Source organism: Seriola dumerili, unplaced genomic scaffold (assembly GCF_002260705.1).
Source record: "Seriola dumerili isolate Sdu_G_001 unplaced genomic scaffold, Sdu_1.0 BDQW01000341.1, whole genome shotgun sequence".
In the NCBI taxonomy this organism is placed as follows: domain Eukaryota; kingdom Metazoa; phylum Chordata; class Actinopteri; order Carangiformes; family Carangidae; genus Seriola; species Seriola dumerili.
The window spans coordinates 458551-475831 of NW_019174596.1; the positions used below are offsets into that span (position 1 = coordinate 458551).

At 41.5% G+C, this 17281-nt stretch overlaps 2 protein-coding genes across 4 annotated transcripts; one reads left to right on the forward strand and one right to left on the reverse strand.

The window, feature by feature from the left end:
- Nucleotides 1-400: 400 nt before the first annotated feature.
- On the forward strand, nt 401-13267 carry LOC111232883 (discoidin, CUB and LCCL domain-containing protein 1-like). 2 transcript variants are annotated; one of them, XM_022760566.1, is made up of 15 exons: nt 401-551; nt 3097-3318; nt 3962-4099; nt 5309-5360; nt 5446-5518; nt 5612-5745; nt 5900-5937; nt 6307-6498; nt 7303-7415; nt 7565-7739; nt 7860-7952; nt 8161-8254; nt 8610-8647; nt 8731-8841; nt 12353-13267. In XM_022760566.1, the coding sequence occupies exons 1-15, from the start codon at nt 449-451 to the stop codon at nt 12793-12795; spliced, it is 2019 nt and encodes a 672-aa protein (XP_022616287.1). In that variant the 5' UTR covers nt 401-448; the 3' UTR covers nt 12796-13267. The 2 variants fall into 2 exon arrangements, with proteins under 2 accessions (XP_022616287.1, XP_022616288.1); XM_022760567.1 differs by having other exon boundaries at nt 8734-8841.
- A 104-nt stretch (nt 13268-13371) lies between these two features.
- LOC111232884 (zinc finger protein 2-like) lies at nt 13372-17255 on the reverse strand. Of its 2 annotated transcripts, none has more exons than XM_022760568.1 (3): nt 16720-17255; nt 16249-16513; nt 13372-16155 (listed from the first exon to the last, which is right to left on the reverse strand). In XM_022760568.1, exons 1-3 carry the CDS (start codon nt 16744-16746, stop codon nt 14648-14650), a joined length of 1800 nt encoding a protein of 599 aa, XP_022616289.1. In that variant the 5' UTR covers nt 16747-17255; the 3' UTR covers nt 13372-14647. The 2 variants fall into 2 exon arrangements, with proteins under 2 accessions (XP_022616289.1, XP_022616290.1); XM_022760569.1 differs by having other exon boundaries at nt 16716-17255.
- Nucleotides 17256-17281: the final 26 nt, after the last annotated feature.

Below are 17281 nucleotides of genomic sequence, written 5' to 3' on the forward strand. Positions count from 1 at the left end.
CTCAGTTGAGGAAAAAGAAATGTAGGTGTGTCGAAAGGCACGAACAAGATATTTCAAACTGTTTTTCCTTGGTTTTTCGACATTTGAATGCAACATTTTCAGTCGTTTGAGATGGTAAATTTACGAAATAGCCATCAAGAAGAAAAGAAGAAGAAGAAAATGGCAAGGCGAGGTCCAGGTTCAGTGCAAACGAGAGTAAATCATTAGTATTGCTGCTGGCGGCTGGTCTCAGATCAGCGCACACCTACAAATCATACCGCCCATATTTGGGAATGGAATGCTTGGGATTCTTTGATTGGCACTCCAGGACAACCAATGAGAAGTCGAGTTTACGTCCCGTGGCCAATAGTAAATATCCAGTACTTTGTACTATAACTTTTTACTGAAGGCAGAGCCTCGAGCCTGCGGGGCTTGCACCTTACTTTTTCTACGCAGAGCTCTGGAAATCATGCTTGTAAAGTGTGAAAACATCGGGGATGCTGTGAAGTCTCTCATTACCGGTTTCTGGTTCACTTTTAGCGTCTGTTCCTTAGTTGTTCACGGGCAGGAGGGTAAGAAAAAGCCTATTTTGTTGACATTTTGTGACGAGAGACTTTATTTCAAATATCTTGTGTGCCTACCACTAACCTTACGGTCATGAGCAGCTAAAACAGATTATTTGCCATTTTATTTTAATTTAATTGTATGTTTTTACGGAGTGAAATGTTTTAAAAGGACTGGCGACGAGCACCAGTGACTAAATGGCTTTAAAACATCCCTTGCATCCTACCTAAGCTAGTCAATATCAGTCATATCTACTCTACTAAATTTTACATGAGCAACTACTAACTTCACTATTACCTAGCTAAGCCTGTAACACACAACTGCTGACAGCTTTGACATGTTCTGATGTGAATTCTACTTTTATGAACCACAAAGTTACATTAGTCTGTGTGTTTAGGTCAGTGGATAAATACTGTATGTCAAATTGAAGTAGGTGCAAAGGTCGACCATGTAATGTCATGGCAGCATTCTTGACATACTCTTCCCTTGTCCATGTTTACCTACTGATCCCAGCTATAAGCTTACCTTTCCCACGGTTTTTTTTTTTTTTTTTTTTTTTAAACAGCAGTCAAGTCCATGTGCAGTATGAATCACTGTGACCATAGACAAATAGAAAACCAATTTATGGCCCCGCAGACTATGACTATCACACGCCATACCACAGAACTTTTTTGTTGTTTTTGACTGTCTCCGGGCCTTTGGTTTCCTCACAGCAGAGGATGATTAAGTCCAGGGTCAATTATTTATTCTGAATCACTTTTTACTTGCTGGCAAATATGCAAAGGGCTTTGGTGGGGCCAGGGAATGGGGGAAACATTTTAGCCTCTGTGTTGTAATGTTGTGATTGACACACAAGACAGAATAAGGCAGTGTAGTGACAGGTAGCACAGGTGAACATCCTGTCTGCTAGTGTGGACCTGTAAGGACCTGCCAGCAAAACAATGTTGCCGGGGTGCTTTTGATTGACTGTCTGCTCTCCTGCCACCCAGTTTGACTCCACTTTTCTGTAATTCACCATCTGAATTTTTGAACTGGTCAGAACAGGCTGAACACATATCCCTCACTGTATGAACCCAGACACAGACTGGCCTGGAGACAGACTGTAGGTGAAAGGGTTCAGTGAACAGGGGAAGATTACCGGCCACCCAGAACTTCCCCAGCATTGCTGCCACTGTGGCCTCCCACCGGAAGGTGACAGATCCACGGTCTGTTGCCCACAGTTACAGTATGTCGCTGTGGCATTTCCAGGGAATCCTTTGGGGACTTGAGGAGGGGCAATAACATCCAAAGGTTTATGGTATTAGGAGCTGAGGAGCTGACGGGAAGCAGGGGAACAGCTGGTGTGATGCAGGATGTGTTTGACACAGTAAGTGGAAGGTTATCCTCTGGTTTCCCTTCAACAAATCTCCAGGAGCCTTATATGGAAGACACGGACAGGCTTGATGTGTAGGCTTGGATGGACCGTGGTGCCCTTTTTGTTTTGACCATTCTCGGAAATTGACATTTTAGGGGTAGGATTTGAGTCTGCAGCCCCAATAACACTTATCTCTGTGTGACCACTGTGGGAATTGACTCATTTATTTTCTGTGACCTACAGGGATGTTAGACGATCTAAATATTTGTGTTTTTCCATTCCAGTTCTAGCGTTAGTCACAGCAACCACAGGTCAGAGGATGTAATGAATCAACATTCAACAAACATTGTTCATAAGGAAACTAATTCATAGTTTTAGAAAAATAATAAACCTTTGATCAACTTTCTTGCCTTTTCTCTCAAGAACATCCAATATATCCATATATCCAATGTACAGGTTATAGTTTTTGGAGATGAGCACTTCTTACACCAGCAGTTGTGTCATCTCACAGTTATGATCAGAAGAGTATAAACACGCCCTGGTCTGCTGTGCATGTTCAGAATAGACATATTACTCATCTGTCCTGAAAGGGGGCATTAAAAAAGCCCCAAGTGTATTTAATTAGGCGAACTAATGATGAAATTGTCTGCGATTATGGGATTTTTACCTTGCTTAAGTTTGAGGTGCTCAGCTGATAACTCCTCTCTTCTCACAGCTGTTTCAGAGGTGAAACATATTAGTTTTTAAAAATACTTTGATATTTACCAACTGCGTTAATCAGTGCTTGTAAACAGCATTGATAGCACTAGTTTAGGCATAAAAAAAAAATATCCCAATAATTAGCTAGTTGCAGCTTCTCGAATGTGAATATTTGCTGGTTATTTTAATCTTCTATAATATTTGACTTAACACCTTTGGGTTTTGGATTGTGGTCAGACAAAACAAGCAGTGTGAATATTCCAACTTATGCTATTGAAAATTGTCATGGCTGTTTTTGACTTTGACATTTTAAATAACAGTGACACAAAATCTGAAGGGTCACTCTTCAGTTTGAGCAGTTATGTTTAAAGAGCAGATTGGATGAACAGCAAGTGGTTTGAGTCTCATTTTAGAATGAAATCAGCTGCAGGATGAATTTTCCCTATGAACTGTCCCCTTCTTTTGTCACAGCCTTGTTATTGTACTTGTATTTATTTCAGGTAATGGCTGTGGACATACACTGCTGGGCACAGAGTCCGGCACCTTGGCCTCTCAGAACTATCCAGGCACCTACCCCAGTAACACTTGGTGTAAGTGGAGGCTTCGTGTGCCAGAAGGCCACATGCTGCGACTGCTGTTTGGGGATTTTGATGTTGAGAACAGTCCTGGCTGCAGCAATGGATCTGTTGTGATCACAGACAAGAATGGGGAACTCAGTCTGGGTAAGACTCTCCACCGTGTCTTTTAATGTATTTCATGTTTATGTCCGATCATCATGTTTTTTGGACATCATGGATCGGCTCTCGTGTGTACCTATCACTCCTCTCTGAAATATCTGTTGATAGAGTTTTTGATGTCCCATGTCATTACTGATGCTCTCACATCCATGACTGTGTAATACACACAGGGCATGCCATTATATTGACACATTAATAGACGAGGCAAACCCAGTTTCGCAACAGACACATGAACGTTTTCCAACCAGGTGTATCAAGTCATGTCTTGAGGGCATAAAAGTTTGACAACACACTAAAATGAAGGTTGAGAGATTTAAATATTCTGTTAAATTGCCCTTGGGTTTTACTATTGGATTCCACAGAACCTGTATGGTGATTTGTATTTTGTTTTCTTTGTTACGTAGCTGTTCGTACATGCATATTTTCCAAGTGACAGTCAACATGGCTCTACTGTTTACTACACAGTAAAGCATTAGTGGGGTGAGATTGACTCAGATCATCTACAGCCACTATTAAGGACTGGAAATAGACATGTTCCTATTCCAAGAAATCTACAGTACAGACAGTTGTGCTACATTTGAGCTTGTTTTCTTTTAGAAATATACTTTATGGGTCTGCGTATTCACAGGTCCAGTGTGTGGGAAGCTTGATGCATCGCAGAAGAATGTGACACTTAAAAGCAATGAAGTGACAATAACCTTCAAGTCAGGCCCACACCGCTCTGGACGAGGGTTTCTACTGTCCTATGCCACAGACCAGTATTCAGGTATGACAGTAATTTGTACACACTAATGTAAGCTATGCTAGTCACAGTAAGTGCTATTTGTTTAATTATAATGTGTATATGAATGATGTTCATTACCAGCTGTTTTTACAATTGTGTTGTTATTGTGTATGTAGAGTACATATCTTCACATTTGAAATTGAAATTTGAAATTTGTGATGTGTAGTTTGAATTGAATTTCCGTGTGCCCATTTCCATGTTTACACTGGTGTAATCATAACACGGGCGTCTGAATTAATATTTGTCCATGTTTATGTGCACTTGTGTGTTGATGTGTACATATGTGTGGTTGTAAGTGCATGAGTCACTGCTTATTGGCATTCATCCTCCATCACTATCTTTGCTCTGGCGTGTTTGCTCAGAAAGTAGGAGTCAGACTCCTTCTCTCAGGCAGAATGGAATGAGGCCTCAGGCCTCAGTCTGTTGCATGGAGTGGCTGGCTTTCTTTTCCTCTCCCCCTCCTCTTCATCAGCCTGTTAACCAGTGCAAGCCCACTCCCATCCCATGTTTGATGCCATAAGGCATCTCAGCCTAGAGGCTGTTGATCTAGCAGCTATCAAGTCCACATATGGATCATATTTTCACTCTCTTTCTACCAGTGCAAAAACAGATTGTAACATGTCTATACATACATTTATTTAGGGATTGAACTACAAATCTAATGTTTCTTGATCACTTAGATTCAATCAAAAAATAATACAAACATTAAAGTTCCTCCTGTGTATGATTTTAATAAGCGTGTGGACTCGAATGCTAGTCTATACTTAGAGATAGTTTCCTTTTCTCTACATGAGGTAATCTGTCCTGTACAGTATGTATCATAGTTTCCTGTTTTTGTGTTTGAGTTGTTTATGAAATCCAGCAACGTCTGGAGCTAAGCCTGTGTTCAGACATACAAACCACTGTCTGTTAACTGTGATCACACGAGGACCATTCGCTGTACTCGTGAACTGTGACAAAGTCACAGTAACAAAGGGCTTAGTCACATCAACAGCGATGACCGCTCATCCCCTAATTTAGCACACAGAGCATGCTAGACTGTCTCACACAGAATCTGTTTGTGTGTTGTTGAGTGAATGGCGGGGGGTATTATGTAAGCCTGAGATACTGGGTCTCACACCGTACTATTAAATAAAAGTTATTCTCACGAGTGTTCATTTTTAACATCTGTCTTTCTTCTTCTTGTTACAGATCTCATTTCTTGTTTACAACGAGGATCTCATTTTAGTTCAGAGCATTTCAGGTAAGTGGTTGACCTCTTCATTTCCCATAATAGAGTCTGTTTCAGTACGACAGTGTCTCTCACATGTTATTCTGTTGTTTCTCAGTGTGTACTGCCCTGCTGGATGTAAGAATGTCACAGGGGACGTGTGGGGTAACTCTGAACATGGTTACAGAGATGTAAGTACAACACATTTCATTCAGCCAATCTGTGTTAGATTATTTAAATTAAACTCATCTCTGAAAATACTCAATACTTCCCCTCTTCCACAGACCTCAGTTCTATGCAAGTCTGCTATCCATGCTGGAGCTGCATCTGATAATATGGGAGGTCGTGTCGCTGTGACTCGTGGGAGAAGTCTTACACTCTATGAATCCACCTTTTCCAATGGAATCCTTTCTAAAATGTGTGTCTGCTGTTATTTGTAGTCAAAAATTCAAAATGAGTGATAGCAGTAATATCACAGCGGCTGCCAGTGAGCTCCAAATGGTTTTAGTGAAATCCTGATTTGTATTTGATTATGTAGATTCACTGACCTTTCAACCGTCCTCTTTTGACAGGGGATCATTATCTGAAAAGAAGCTGCTGTTTAGCCAAGGTATGAGCAAGATGAGACATTTATCACCACATGTTGCAGATTTTAAATGATATAATCACTGTATTTGCATGTTTGAGCCAGTTTAATACAAGCAACATAGTATCTATATTCCTGCTGTCCATTTTTTCCAGCCATTCTGTCATGTTTTAAATCTTTGATGTGTAATTTTCACACCCACCCTTCATAATCTTCCATCCCTTCCACTATAGTATAAATAAAATTCTTTCTTCATTAGAGAGTCTGTATAGCCTGCAAAAAATTATCAGCAGTAAAGTATAAATGACTTGTGTATTACCATATGTAAAAACACTCTGGGTTACATAATGAACTATTTTCATCACTGTATCCTTTCCTGTGGTCTCTGAACAGAATGCAACAACATCCTGGCTGTTTCTGGTTTTAATGCCTCATCTTTCTGGAACATAAACAGTCAAGAGCACAGAATGTTTTGGTCCTCCCGAAACATGGGTTCTAGTCATGAGTTCCTACCCTGGGCGGCGGACAGTAATGATCCAAGCCCGTGGTTGGAGCTGGAGCTAAGTGACAGACGCACTATCACAGGTTTGTTGAGAATTTGAATAGAAAATTTGTATTTGTGTGTAGAAATATGCTTATTTAAATGAAGCTGTCTAAAGGATAAGTCTGGTAACAATCAATGTTTTTCTTATTGAAAAGACCAATACCAACAATGAATTGAACTGACTAAAAGGTGCAGCCTTATATACATTAGGTTATTCCTCTGAGCCACTGACTTCCATTGTTGCCCAAAAACTAAAACACATAAGTGAGTCACAGTGTTGCAATGGGTAACATGGTCCGACATTAGGATGAACATGACTATAGTAATTCATTTTGATTCAATCCCATGCACTTGTCCTGCTGCTGGAAATACTTGCTAGTACACTAAATGTGTATCAAACCCTGGAAATAGTACCCAAAAAATACAGTTTTTATTCCTGTTTAAGTAAAGTTTGCTTAAACCTACAGTGCTAAGTTGTTTTAGGAAATTAAATGTGCATTAAAAAAAAAAAAAAACTTTGTAATTGTGATCTGTTTTTAAAGGTTTGCATATTCAGTCAGCAACAGTGTGTTTAGGGAGTGACACAGACAGGGTAGAGAAGTCAGGAAGTATTGACAAGTTGAATGTGTTGTTGGTTTTGGTCTTTTCATGGAATTTGTTGAAAGCAAGAAAAATATGGAATCTCACTGACATTATCCTCTAAATGTTTACTTCACTACAATTCATTTCTTACCTAATTTCAACAAAGCGTATCCGTTAATTTCCACAGTGTTTTTTCTGCATTATGTGAAACTACTTTCATTCATGTTGATCCAAAAAAAAAACATTGTGTTCTCTCCTCTCAGGAATAATAACAATGGGATCAAACGAGTACTACACAGAATCCTTCATTCTTCTTTTCAGCAAGGACAGAAAGAATTGGAAGCTTTACAAAGGTGCTCTCAGCAGAGAACAAAAGGTATGCATTGCAGTGGACTCTCTGATGTTCGCTTGATGATGGTTCTTAATGAGGCTCCAACACTCCTGAGCTTATGCGGCTACTGAGTTTCTACTGTAAGCTTCCTGGTATCCTCTGTGAATGAGTAACTTGGTTGTTATGGTTCCCAGGTGTTTCAGTCCTATACTGATGGGCACCTCAGGGTTCTCAACAGCTTGTTTCCCTCTGTGGTGGCTCGGTTTGTTCGGCTACAGCCACTGAACTGGCATGGCAGAGCTTCAGCTCAGGTCCAGGTCCTGGGTTGTCCTGTTGCGAAGATGACACCAAGGTCCCGCTCACCTGGAAGTAGGCATTAACTACTAGTCTTCCGATTTACCCCGAATTAACTTAATCTGTTCACATGATTTGTTTAGCAGTCGAGAATTCCTCATTATAAGTTTTGCTGTGCTGCTACTTGTCCAACAGAATCTCCGTCCATCAAAGTTAACATGGGTACACCACACCCAAGCCCCTCACCCACCCCCGCAGAGGGCCCAGTGTTAGTGGAAACAAAACTGAGTATGAACTTGCATCACCTTCTAATTCATCTATATGCACAATGAAAATTAATACCACTCTGTGTGGGGAAGGATACTTGTCACATCAGTAAAAACAATTCCAATTGTCCTTTAATCTCACATTCACCGTTGTGTACATTGCAATAAACTGCATTACTTCCTGACACCTGTACAACTGTTTACTTACTCTGACACTTACCCTCCTGTAGGCACCAGTCAGCCAGTGATAGTGGCAGTGGGAGTGGTACTGGGGTTGATAATGTGCAGCAGTTGTTTGTTGGCTGGAATCTGGTGGAAACGAAGGTACAATATTTTAATATATACTGTTGTGTACTTTATGAATATGGTTTATTTTTTGGTACATTTTTCACATGGTCTTATTGAAATAGATTTTAAAACACATGCACAAAAGGTAATGTTTTGTTCATGCCTAAGTATTTTTGGTGTTCAGGAACTGTTCAGTCTGTGGTTATGATACCAGAGATATTTTGTTGAGAATGATTATCTTTTTATGATTATTTTTCTGGCAATGGATTAATCGACTAGTCATTTCATTTCATCTAATGGTGACGCACTAGTAGTCATAGCACAGAAATGTCGGAAATGTAATATAATGTTATCAGTAATTAAATGCTTCTTGTTCATCTCCTCCATACAGAAAAAAGGATTCACAAATGAAGTACTCCTTACCCGAAAGTAAGTCAAGGGCTCTGTTACATTTTCCAGTAATTTTATAATGTCCTGCTAAAAAGCCTCTGACTCTGTGTTTGTTTGTCAAGCAGGTTGTCAGAGTTTCCAGGCAAAGAGTCTGCCCTGCCCACAATCAGAGCTTATCTCCTACCCTCTGGAGCGAAATGTCCATGACGCTCTACCTAGCCCCCCTCTCAATGGTGAGAATTCATAGAAATATTTTATGACTTTTCCTTTTTTAAGAGAACACCACAGCAACTTTTTCTTTAAGTAACCATCTGCTCCTGCCTTTTTTGCTACTTTTTTCAGAGCCCATTCAGAGTTTAATGGTTGTCTCAAGTTTTTCCCTCCTCCATCTTTCCCACTTGAACAGTTTCTGGCTTCAGTGGTCAGTTTGAGGAGCTCATGCCAGGCCTGACAGGCAAACAGCTCTCTCCACGGGCTGTCCATTCTTTGCCCTGGCTCAGCCCATCACCCAGTCGCAGTATAAACATTCCTTTCTTTGGTCCACGGAGCCTCTCTGAAAGAGACCCTTTAATTGGAGCTCGATAAAGAGTGCTCAGCCTACTCCCCACCACCACCACCAGTACCTTCTCTGAATCCCCCATCCCCTCCCCCAGCGAGGGGGCCCTTCACTGAGAGGTCCAGTGATAAACAGGACAGAGGGTCAATGCTAAGACAATCAAAGCCCTCACTAAAGCCTCACTAGAGCCTGTCTAATTAAAATACTTCTGGCTCTGAGGCTCCCTGTGGACTCTTGAGTAAGGGTCTAGGCCTCCCACACCACAGCCTCTGCTGCTGGGGCAAAGCAGAGGGTCTGGTCTGGTCTGAGTGCTTCACTGTCATCCCCCGTCCCTGTTATTAGAGGAGACATTGTTGCTGGCAAGGCAGCTCATGCAGGGGCTCAACACTGGTCTGGTATGAGAGTGCTATTGAGTAGACAAAAAGCATTTCCCTGAAATCACAGCAGAAGATGCAAGAGGCAAATGAGTTTTCCCATTAGTGAAAAGATACTACTGTGCAGTTAATGTTTTCATGCGCATTTAGTAACATTTTATCATCACAGTAATGGAGTATTAGTGGGGATGAACCAATACGTTTTTAAAACTCATAAAATGTCTGATTTTCCTATACATATTGGCTGTCTTCAAGGGTCTTCAAAGAGTCTTAAAAATATAGAACTAAAACAGTAAAAGTGTCTCTGACATACCTACTCACACCTGGTTTTGAAAAAATTCTAAGCTCAAGGTTCGATTGCGTGGCTAATCCCAAAGCCTTCAGCTGCATCTCACAGCCTTCTTCAGCAGGTGGAGAGGGCTGGGAAAGTTTGGGAGTAGCTAACAAAGTGAACCTTGAGTTTGGAAATAATTTTATCACACAATTTTAAAGATACTCTCAAGTAATTAAATGGTTTTAAAGATTATACTCCTGGTTTTAATTCGGTAAGAACATTAGGTGACATTGATGGATAGAATAGAACTTTTATTTTCAGGGGAAACAAGACTAAAGTCTTTTGTAGGAGTGCCTTGTTAACATGGATACAAAGAATATGTGGAACAAGCTGTAGTAAGATGATGAAATGTTCCATTGCAAGTTAAAAAAGTGACCACTAAACAATGACATAAATGATAATAAGAGCTGCATTGTTCCCTCTAGAATTTTTTACTGCAGCGGTGCTGTTGTGCCGGTGTCCACGAGGATACGACACCGGCCCATATTCATGCGAGTCAGAATAGCTTCAAATTAAATGACCATAGTATCATTATATATAGGATTATTCATGTTTGTCTTTTGTGTCTCAATTCACAGCTTTTGTTATTTATCTGTAGAAATTAATATCAAAAAATGAAATGCACATTTACCATCTGCACCACTGGTCTTTTTTTTTAGTAACACACTTTAGCACTTAGATAGGCAACATGTTACCAGCGTTTTTATTGACTCCATTCTGTGTAGGCATTTTTACATTAAAATATAAAAGAAACTTTTCATTATCTTAAGGTGACTAGTTTGCATCCCTAATTTGCTTTACTAACCTCAGCTCCTCCATGCTCCTCCTTTCTCTTCCTAACCAACCAGTTTAATAGACTCATCTGAATATTTAAATATGATTCAACTATCAAGATGTATGGGTACAGGTAAAATTTGAGTTTAGTCTAAGCTTGTACCTGACGTTCACGTGTGGTAATATAACTCAATTAGAAGTAGCTTGCCTTACCCTGTGGAGCGCACTGGCTGTGCTTTAATTACTGGCAGAGGATCTTACTTACTGGACATGCAGGTAGTAATGACAAGCAGCTGATTAACGTGACTTCCTATGAATGTAGCCAACTTACATAACAGCCAAAAAACGTACTGTTAACATAGCCTTTCTCAGGGAGATGTTTGCTAATGCTAATACCCTTCACTTTTCCAGCAGTTGGGGAAACAACATATGACTTTTATTGATCTTGAGAAGTTGCAGCATTTATTAACTGACACACTGCACTGTACATTTACTGCCATATTGACAACTTACTGCTAATCTTTTCCTCTGCTTCACATGCATTCACCGCTTCACCATCAATGTTGCTTTTTCCTTAGTCACAGTGACTAATTACCCACTGTACATTTAAACTTACACTAGTTCTTCTCAAGCACCCAGAGCTCTCTGCTCCTTTTAGTGACTTTAACTAATTCAACAACAGTTGTTCACATGCTGTTCAGATCAGCTAGTTGCTTTAGCTTAGCAGTTAGCGCTAGCTTCTCTCTTTCTCTCTCTCTCTCTCTGTCGGTGTGTCTTGAACCAACAGATAAACTTGTTCACCAGAGTGTGGTGTTGTTGTAACTTCAGTGTAGAGGACTGTGATGTTTATTATAACTTCAGAGATGTCTGCTGTCTTACCTGCGACATACGGGTCCACTCTTTAACCGCAGCTGCTCTAGTCTGTGACCGTCTGTGTACACAGCAGCCTTCAGTGTGATAGGCTGTTACTCGTGACGTCTAATCAGTCAGATGGTGCTGAGGGCGGGACACAGCGACAAGTTTGTTGAGTTTACCGTCAGATGTCCCTACCCGTTTTTTACAAAATCAAATTGCTGGAGTGCAATTTCTGTCACAAAACTATGTTGTTACGCATCCTTGGATTAGTAGTTCATATAAATGACCATGTGGAATTTAGTAGTAGTGGTATAATCTGCACCGCTGCTGAGTAAATATAGGGGAAAGTTTCAGTAATTGAGGAAAATTTTTACAGAAACTTAAAGAGTCTATAAAGTGTTATTTGCTGAGTTGCTTTCTTGTAGAGAGTTAGATGAGAATATGTGTCTGCTAAGGCTACAGCTAGTAGCAGGTTATCTTAGCACAAAGACTGGAAGCAGTTAGCCTGACTCTGTCCACCTCCACAGCTCTACAACTGTTAAATCAATACATAAACTTAAGTGTAAAAATGACATTGCCCCACTTTCCAGGGGGCTATGTGCCAGTTTATTTCTTGGCTGGGACCAAAACCTTCCTGGAGTCCCCGCTGGTTGCCTGGCAACTGCTCAGAGCTGACAGTACCACAAATTGGCCAAATATATTTATGTAATATATGTAAGGTAAATATCTGGGAAAAAACAGATATGGTTTTTGATTCTGATTTCAGCTGTTACACATAGTATGCCAGTGTTTGTTGGATCTCAAATGAAGAGAAAAACAGACTAACTAATTCATCTATTCATTCATTCCAGACTATGCAGAGCCTGCTGTTGCAGCTATTGGACAGAAGGTTGGGTCGACATTTAGACCCTCTGTAGATGAGGGCTACACCACCCCCTTCATCTTGAACCATTATGACACTCCTGGCAACCTGCCAGAGTATGCTGAGCCACTTCCCCCAGAACCAGAGTATGCCACCCCATTCAGTGAGCAGCTCTCTGAGTCCAACCTGCAGACTTTGACAGGGATGCTTCACAGCAATACACATAGACCTGCTATACTAGCACCTGCCACTGGTGCCAGGACAACATCCAGCCATGCTCAGTATGACTGCCCCTCACACAGGATGCTGTCCAACGGCTACTGCACTCCTGCTCTACATGCTAGTGGCCCACGACCAGTCAGCGTGGTCTACGCTGAGCCCAAGTCATGTGACTCCTTACCGTTGAAGCACACATACGAGGAGCCTTTGTGAGCACAGCAAGCTTAGACACAAAGAAAAAAGATTCTAAAATGTGCTTTGGGACCAGAGGACCACTTGGAGTGATCTCAAGTGGACGCTAAGCTGTACAGTGTTGTCCAGAGTGTACTAATGCTGACAGAGCTGAACTTCCAGTAAGGAGTCACTTTGGACCATTATGCATATATCAGGGTACACTACTCAGAGTACAGAATAATCTGAGAGCCATATGGACACAGATATTTTCTCCCAGGAAGCATGTAGTTGTACAGTGGAAATATCCTGTGATGCACAAAGAAAATCCAGGTTCAGTTGTGTCTCAGAGATACTGTTTATTGATGTAATGTTTAATCACAAGCTGCACTTTCAGAAATACATACAGAAATGTATGCTTCAGTCTATTTAACAGGTTAATGCAAAAAAAATGAATGTTACTTGTCCTCACAATGTACAATTTCAACATGTTTTTGTAAAAACAAAAAAAAAACAACATTTAAGAAGCACTATAAATGATACACTGTAACTAAGTGGTTAAGATGTTGTAATGATCATATTTAACCACTAGGTGGCTCTCTTTGAACACCTAACAATAATGGATTGCGTACTTTGTGTGCCGGTTCTCATTCCTTAGATGACCGTCATTCAATTCTAACATACATAGTAAAGTAATCAAAGATTGGTTTAAAATAAATGCTTGGATTATATTATAACACAGAAAGGCACAACAGTCTTCTATAACAATGGAGGACTTAACATGGATTAATGCCCCTGTGATTCAACCTACTCCAATGCCCTACAGCAAGACACATACAACTCAACCAAATTCCAGAGCTGTTGTCACGTTGTTGCCCACCAGTCTGGAAAAGAGACTACTTTTTCTCTGAGGGTGTTCACAGACCTCCTATATTAGAGATGAGAGTGCCAGAAAACCATAATATTAAAGAAAGATGCCAGTGTGTGGCCTTCTTGTTGCTTATTGGGCTTCTTTACACCAACTTTCTCACACGTGAAATACACTTACACAGTTAAGTTAAATTAACTCTTTACTCCCTACTTTAACTTTCTTTTTACTTACATTTAAAAGCCATGCAAAGTCCACTGGATTTTCTGTGATTTTTTTTTTTATATGGAAAATATAGGTCTCAAACAGTGAAATTACTAATTAACATTATTTAAATAAACAAATGGCATTGCTCTTGTTCACACTGATCACGCAAAATACAAAATAGATTTGTACTTAAGTAAGAAAATTGTACTTTTCCTGTTACAAGGAATTTAGTAAGATTAGGGGTCAGGTTGCAAATATTCCTCCATTATATCTAAAACTGACCCTCAAAAATTTAAACTTTTGGGAATGCATTGACAAGTTATTTGGTGCCACATTTAGCAATTTATTCGCTATAATACAACAAGGAGAATACAGCTTCTTCCACTGCTGGATAAGGCACAATAAAACAACTGAAAATACTTCAGAAGTTGGCCTGGTGTGTGTGATTGCAGCAGTGATGTGCTTAAGGTTACTTTAAGATACACTTAAAGCCAGTAGCAGTTGTGAATCTGCACAAACAGACAACTGGATACCTCACTAATAGAAAAATATCAACCAGTCTGAGGTATGAACTTCTATCAAATCATTTTGTATCAATCAGACTCTCCTTGAAATCACAAAAGGTAGGACAAATCAAATTGTATTTAAAAATATAACTCAATTTGAGTCTGTATGGTAGCTCAAAAAGAAGTAGTGCAATTTCTAAGACTTTCCTAATTGACAAGAGTAATACCAACAGAATGTATTCCGCAAAAAATAATTTCAACATTTAAAACCATTGTAACATTCCTTCCCTTTGCGCTGCTACCCCAGACTCTCTCATTTGTGCTTAACTCTTTCCTCTGCCCCCCCTTCTTCCTCTCTCCCATCAGAGGAGTAGTGCACAAGAGTCTGGTGTCTGTTCCTGGACGGGGCATCTTTAAAACGTAGGCCACAGTCTTCACATGCATACAGAAGGCCCTCTCTGTTACTGCCAGGGTTTCCTGCCTCAGACTGAGCAGCAGTTGACGCAGGAGGATCTCTGGAGTTCGGAGCTGTACGTGAGTCGCTATCTGGCCTGTTAAGTGTATTTAGGCCAACACTGGCAGAAGGAAAAGTCTTGGGATGCCCAGGTGGATAGCCACGGCCTGCTGCTCCACGATATGTAACCCCAGCTCCAGCTTCTCCAGCATGTTCAGAAGTCAGCCCGTGGACTGTGCGGGAGTGGAAGCGGATCCCGGATCGGTTAGAGAAGCCTTTCCCACAGAGGCTGCAGATAAAGGGCCTCTCTCCTGTGTGGATACGGGTGTGGATTTTCAAAGCTCCAGACTGGGTGAAACATTTCCCACACTGGTTGCAGCGGTAGGGCTTCTCTCCAGTGTGGGTCCGCTGGTGGGCCCGGACCCCTGCTAGATGGGGAAACCCCCTGCCGCAAAATCCACAAGAATATGGCCTTTCTCCTGTGTGAATGCGCCTGTGGATCTTCAGAGCCCCTGACTGGCTAAAACTCTTCCCACAGTCGGAGCAGGTGTAGGGCCGGGCACCAGTGTGCACATTGAGGTGAATGCGGAGGTTGCTGTGCGAGTTAAAGGCCCTGCCGCACTCTGTGCAGAGGAAGCCAGACGGTTTGTGGGCATGCTCAGAGCGCTGGTGCTGGAGTAGCTGGGATGGTCTTGAAAAGGAAGCAGAGCAGTGCATACAAGGATGCAGCGACAACATGGTCGCAGATGCCCTGCCTCTCTCCTCTTGTTGCTGTGTTTGTCTGTTCTGGTGGTGGCAGACCTGAGAACAGGTAGGAAAGGAGCGCTGGCAAGGAAAGCAGGGAAAAGGACCAGAGAGCTGAGAGGAGTGAGAGTGGGCAAGCTGAGGACAGGAAAAGCAAGAGGTTATAGGGCAGTGGTGGTGATGAAAGTGATGATGTGCATGGGTGTGAGAAAATGGGGAGTCTGTGCTGTCTTGGTGGCCGAGTATCTGGGTGCACGTCTGGAGGCCACGGTGGCAACACAAGCAGGGAAACATGGAGAGAGTGGACAAGGAGCCTGAGGACATTCTGGACGGAGTAGTCTCTGAGTTCTGGTCTGGGCTCTGAGACCCTCTATCCGCATCCTCCCCCTGCAGTCTGCTGGACGTCCCGGTCTCCAACTCAGATGTAGTGGTGCTGCTTTGTTCAGTGGTGTCCGGTAGGCACACACTGAGGCTCATTGGAGCAGTACTGCTAAGGTCTTTGGGGCGGCATACTCCATCGGAGCGTGGCGGTGAGGACAAAGACTGTCTGGGTTTTAAAGTCTCAAAGGAAGGTGGGGAAGAGGAGTAAGGGCAGCCAGGGCAGGTACAGGCATGATGCACATCTAAACATAAAGGAAACATGAATCACAATGAAAAGAATACTAAGATTTTTTATCAAGAAAATAAGTGAAACAATCCCTGTTGTGAGCTCTAACCTTCTCTTCTGTGTCTGGCCTCTCCCTTGCTCTGTGTTGCCCCAGGCTGGATGTGCCGGCCTGGCTCTGCCCCTGTCTTGTCCTGAGCAAGTGGAGGATGTGGTAGAGGCTCAAGTGAAGGACCTTTGAACCCCAGAGCAGCAGTGTCACCACCAGTCATGCCCCACGCTGCGTTTAGCACATCTGGCTGATCCTTGGAGGTGTTTCCAGATGTGATAAGGTCACCGATGTACTGATGCATCTCCATCCAGGAGCATGGACCATGCTGCAAAGAAGCACAGAAAGCATGAGTGCAGATCGTGCATCGCAGCTGCACATATAGACTGCGTTTGCTATATCGGTAAAAGAAAATCCAGGTCACTGTGGGCCGACAGTGAATTTAAGTGACCAAAGATAGTGGCTCCTCTCAAAACAGATCGGTGTGACGTTAAATCTTTTTAGCTGAATCAAATAACGGGGTCGCTTACTTACAATGTCGGTACACTTGTCTTTGTCCATGGATTAAAACAAACGCTGCTGCTGGCGCTAGATCGACAGCTTAGCTTTACATCAACGATGTCAGTTATTCAAGCGCCGGGGTTCAAAACAATGAAAGCAACAAAAAAAATACACGTTTTCCACTTCATAATAACGTCTCTACTGTAGCTTTCAACCGTGAAGACATCTCGTCAGCAAGCAGACATTGTATTTCCGGGTTTTTCAATCACGTGACGGAAATTGTAGTCTTCTATTTTTTTCCCCTAGAACTTTAATATTCACTCGAAAATTATGTATAAATAAACTAAGATAAAAAAAACACATTATATTAAAATCAAAACGAAAAGTACGTAATTATTTGAGGAAAATGTTGAAAATAAAACATTATCAGTCAGAATAAATAAAATGAAATTCTGATAAATCAGCGTTTTTCAAGCTTCCCTGTTAACCGTAGTTCTTCTCTGTAAAGTTGTAGAAAACCAAGAATAGTTGTTTAGATTCAGATAACGTGCATCTATATATATGGTTTAGTATGGTCAACAGCATATTATGGTAA

What these genes read in the sequence shown, in the direction of transcription:
- LOC111232884 (XM_022760568.1), bottom strand. Translation starts at nt 16,746, where the DNA reads ATGGACAAAGACAAGTGTACCGACATT. An exon ending in AAGACAAGTGTACCGACATT is followed by an intron (nt 16,514 to 16,719) that starts GTAAGTAAGCGA and finishes GCTTCTTTGCAG; the next exon opens with CATGGTCCATGCTCCTGGAT. An exon ending in GGCCAGACACAGAAGAGAAG is followed by an intron (nt 16,156 to 16,248) that starts GTTAGAGCTCAC and finishes CTTTATGTTTAG; the next exon opens with ATGTGCATCATGCCTGTACC.
- LOC111232883 (XM_022760566.1), top strand. Translation starts at nt 449, where the DNA reads ATGCTTGTAAAGTGTGAAAACATCGGGGATGCTGTGAAGTCTCTCATT. An exon ending in GAATGGGGAACTCAGTCTGG is followed by an intron (nt 3,319 to 3,961) that starts GTAAGACTCTCC and finishes GCGTATTCACAG; the next exon opens with GTCCAGTGTGTGGGAAGCTT. An exon ending in TTTAGTTCAGAGCATTTCAG is followed by an intron (nt 5,361 to 5,445) that starts GTAAGTGGTTGA and finishes GTTGTTTCTCAG; the next exon opens with TGTGTACTGCCCTGCTGGAT.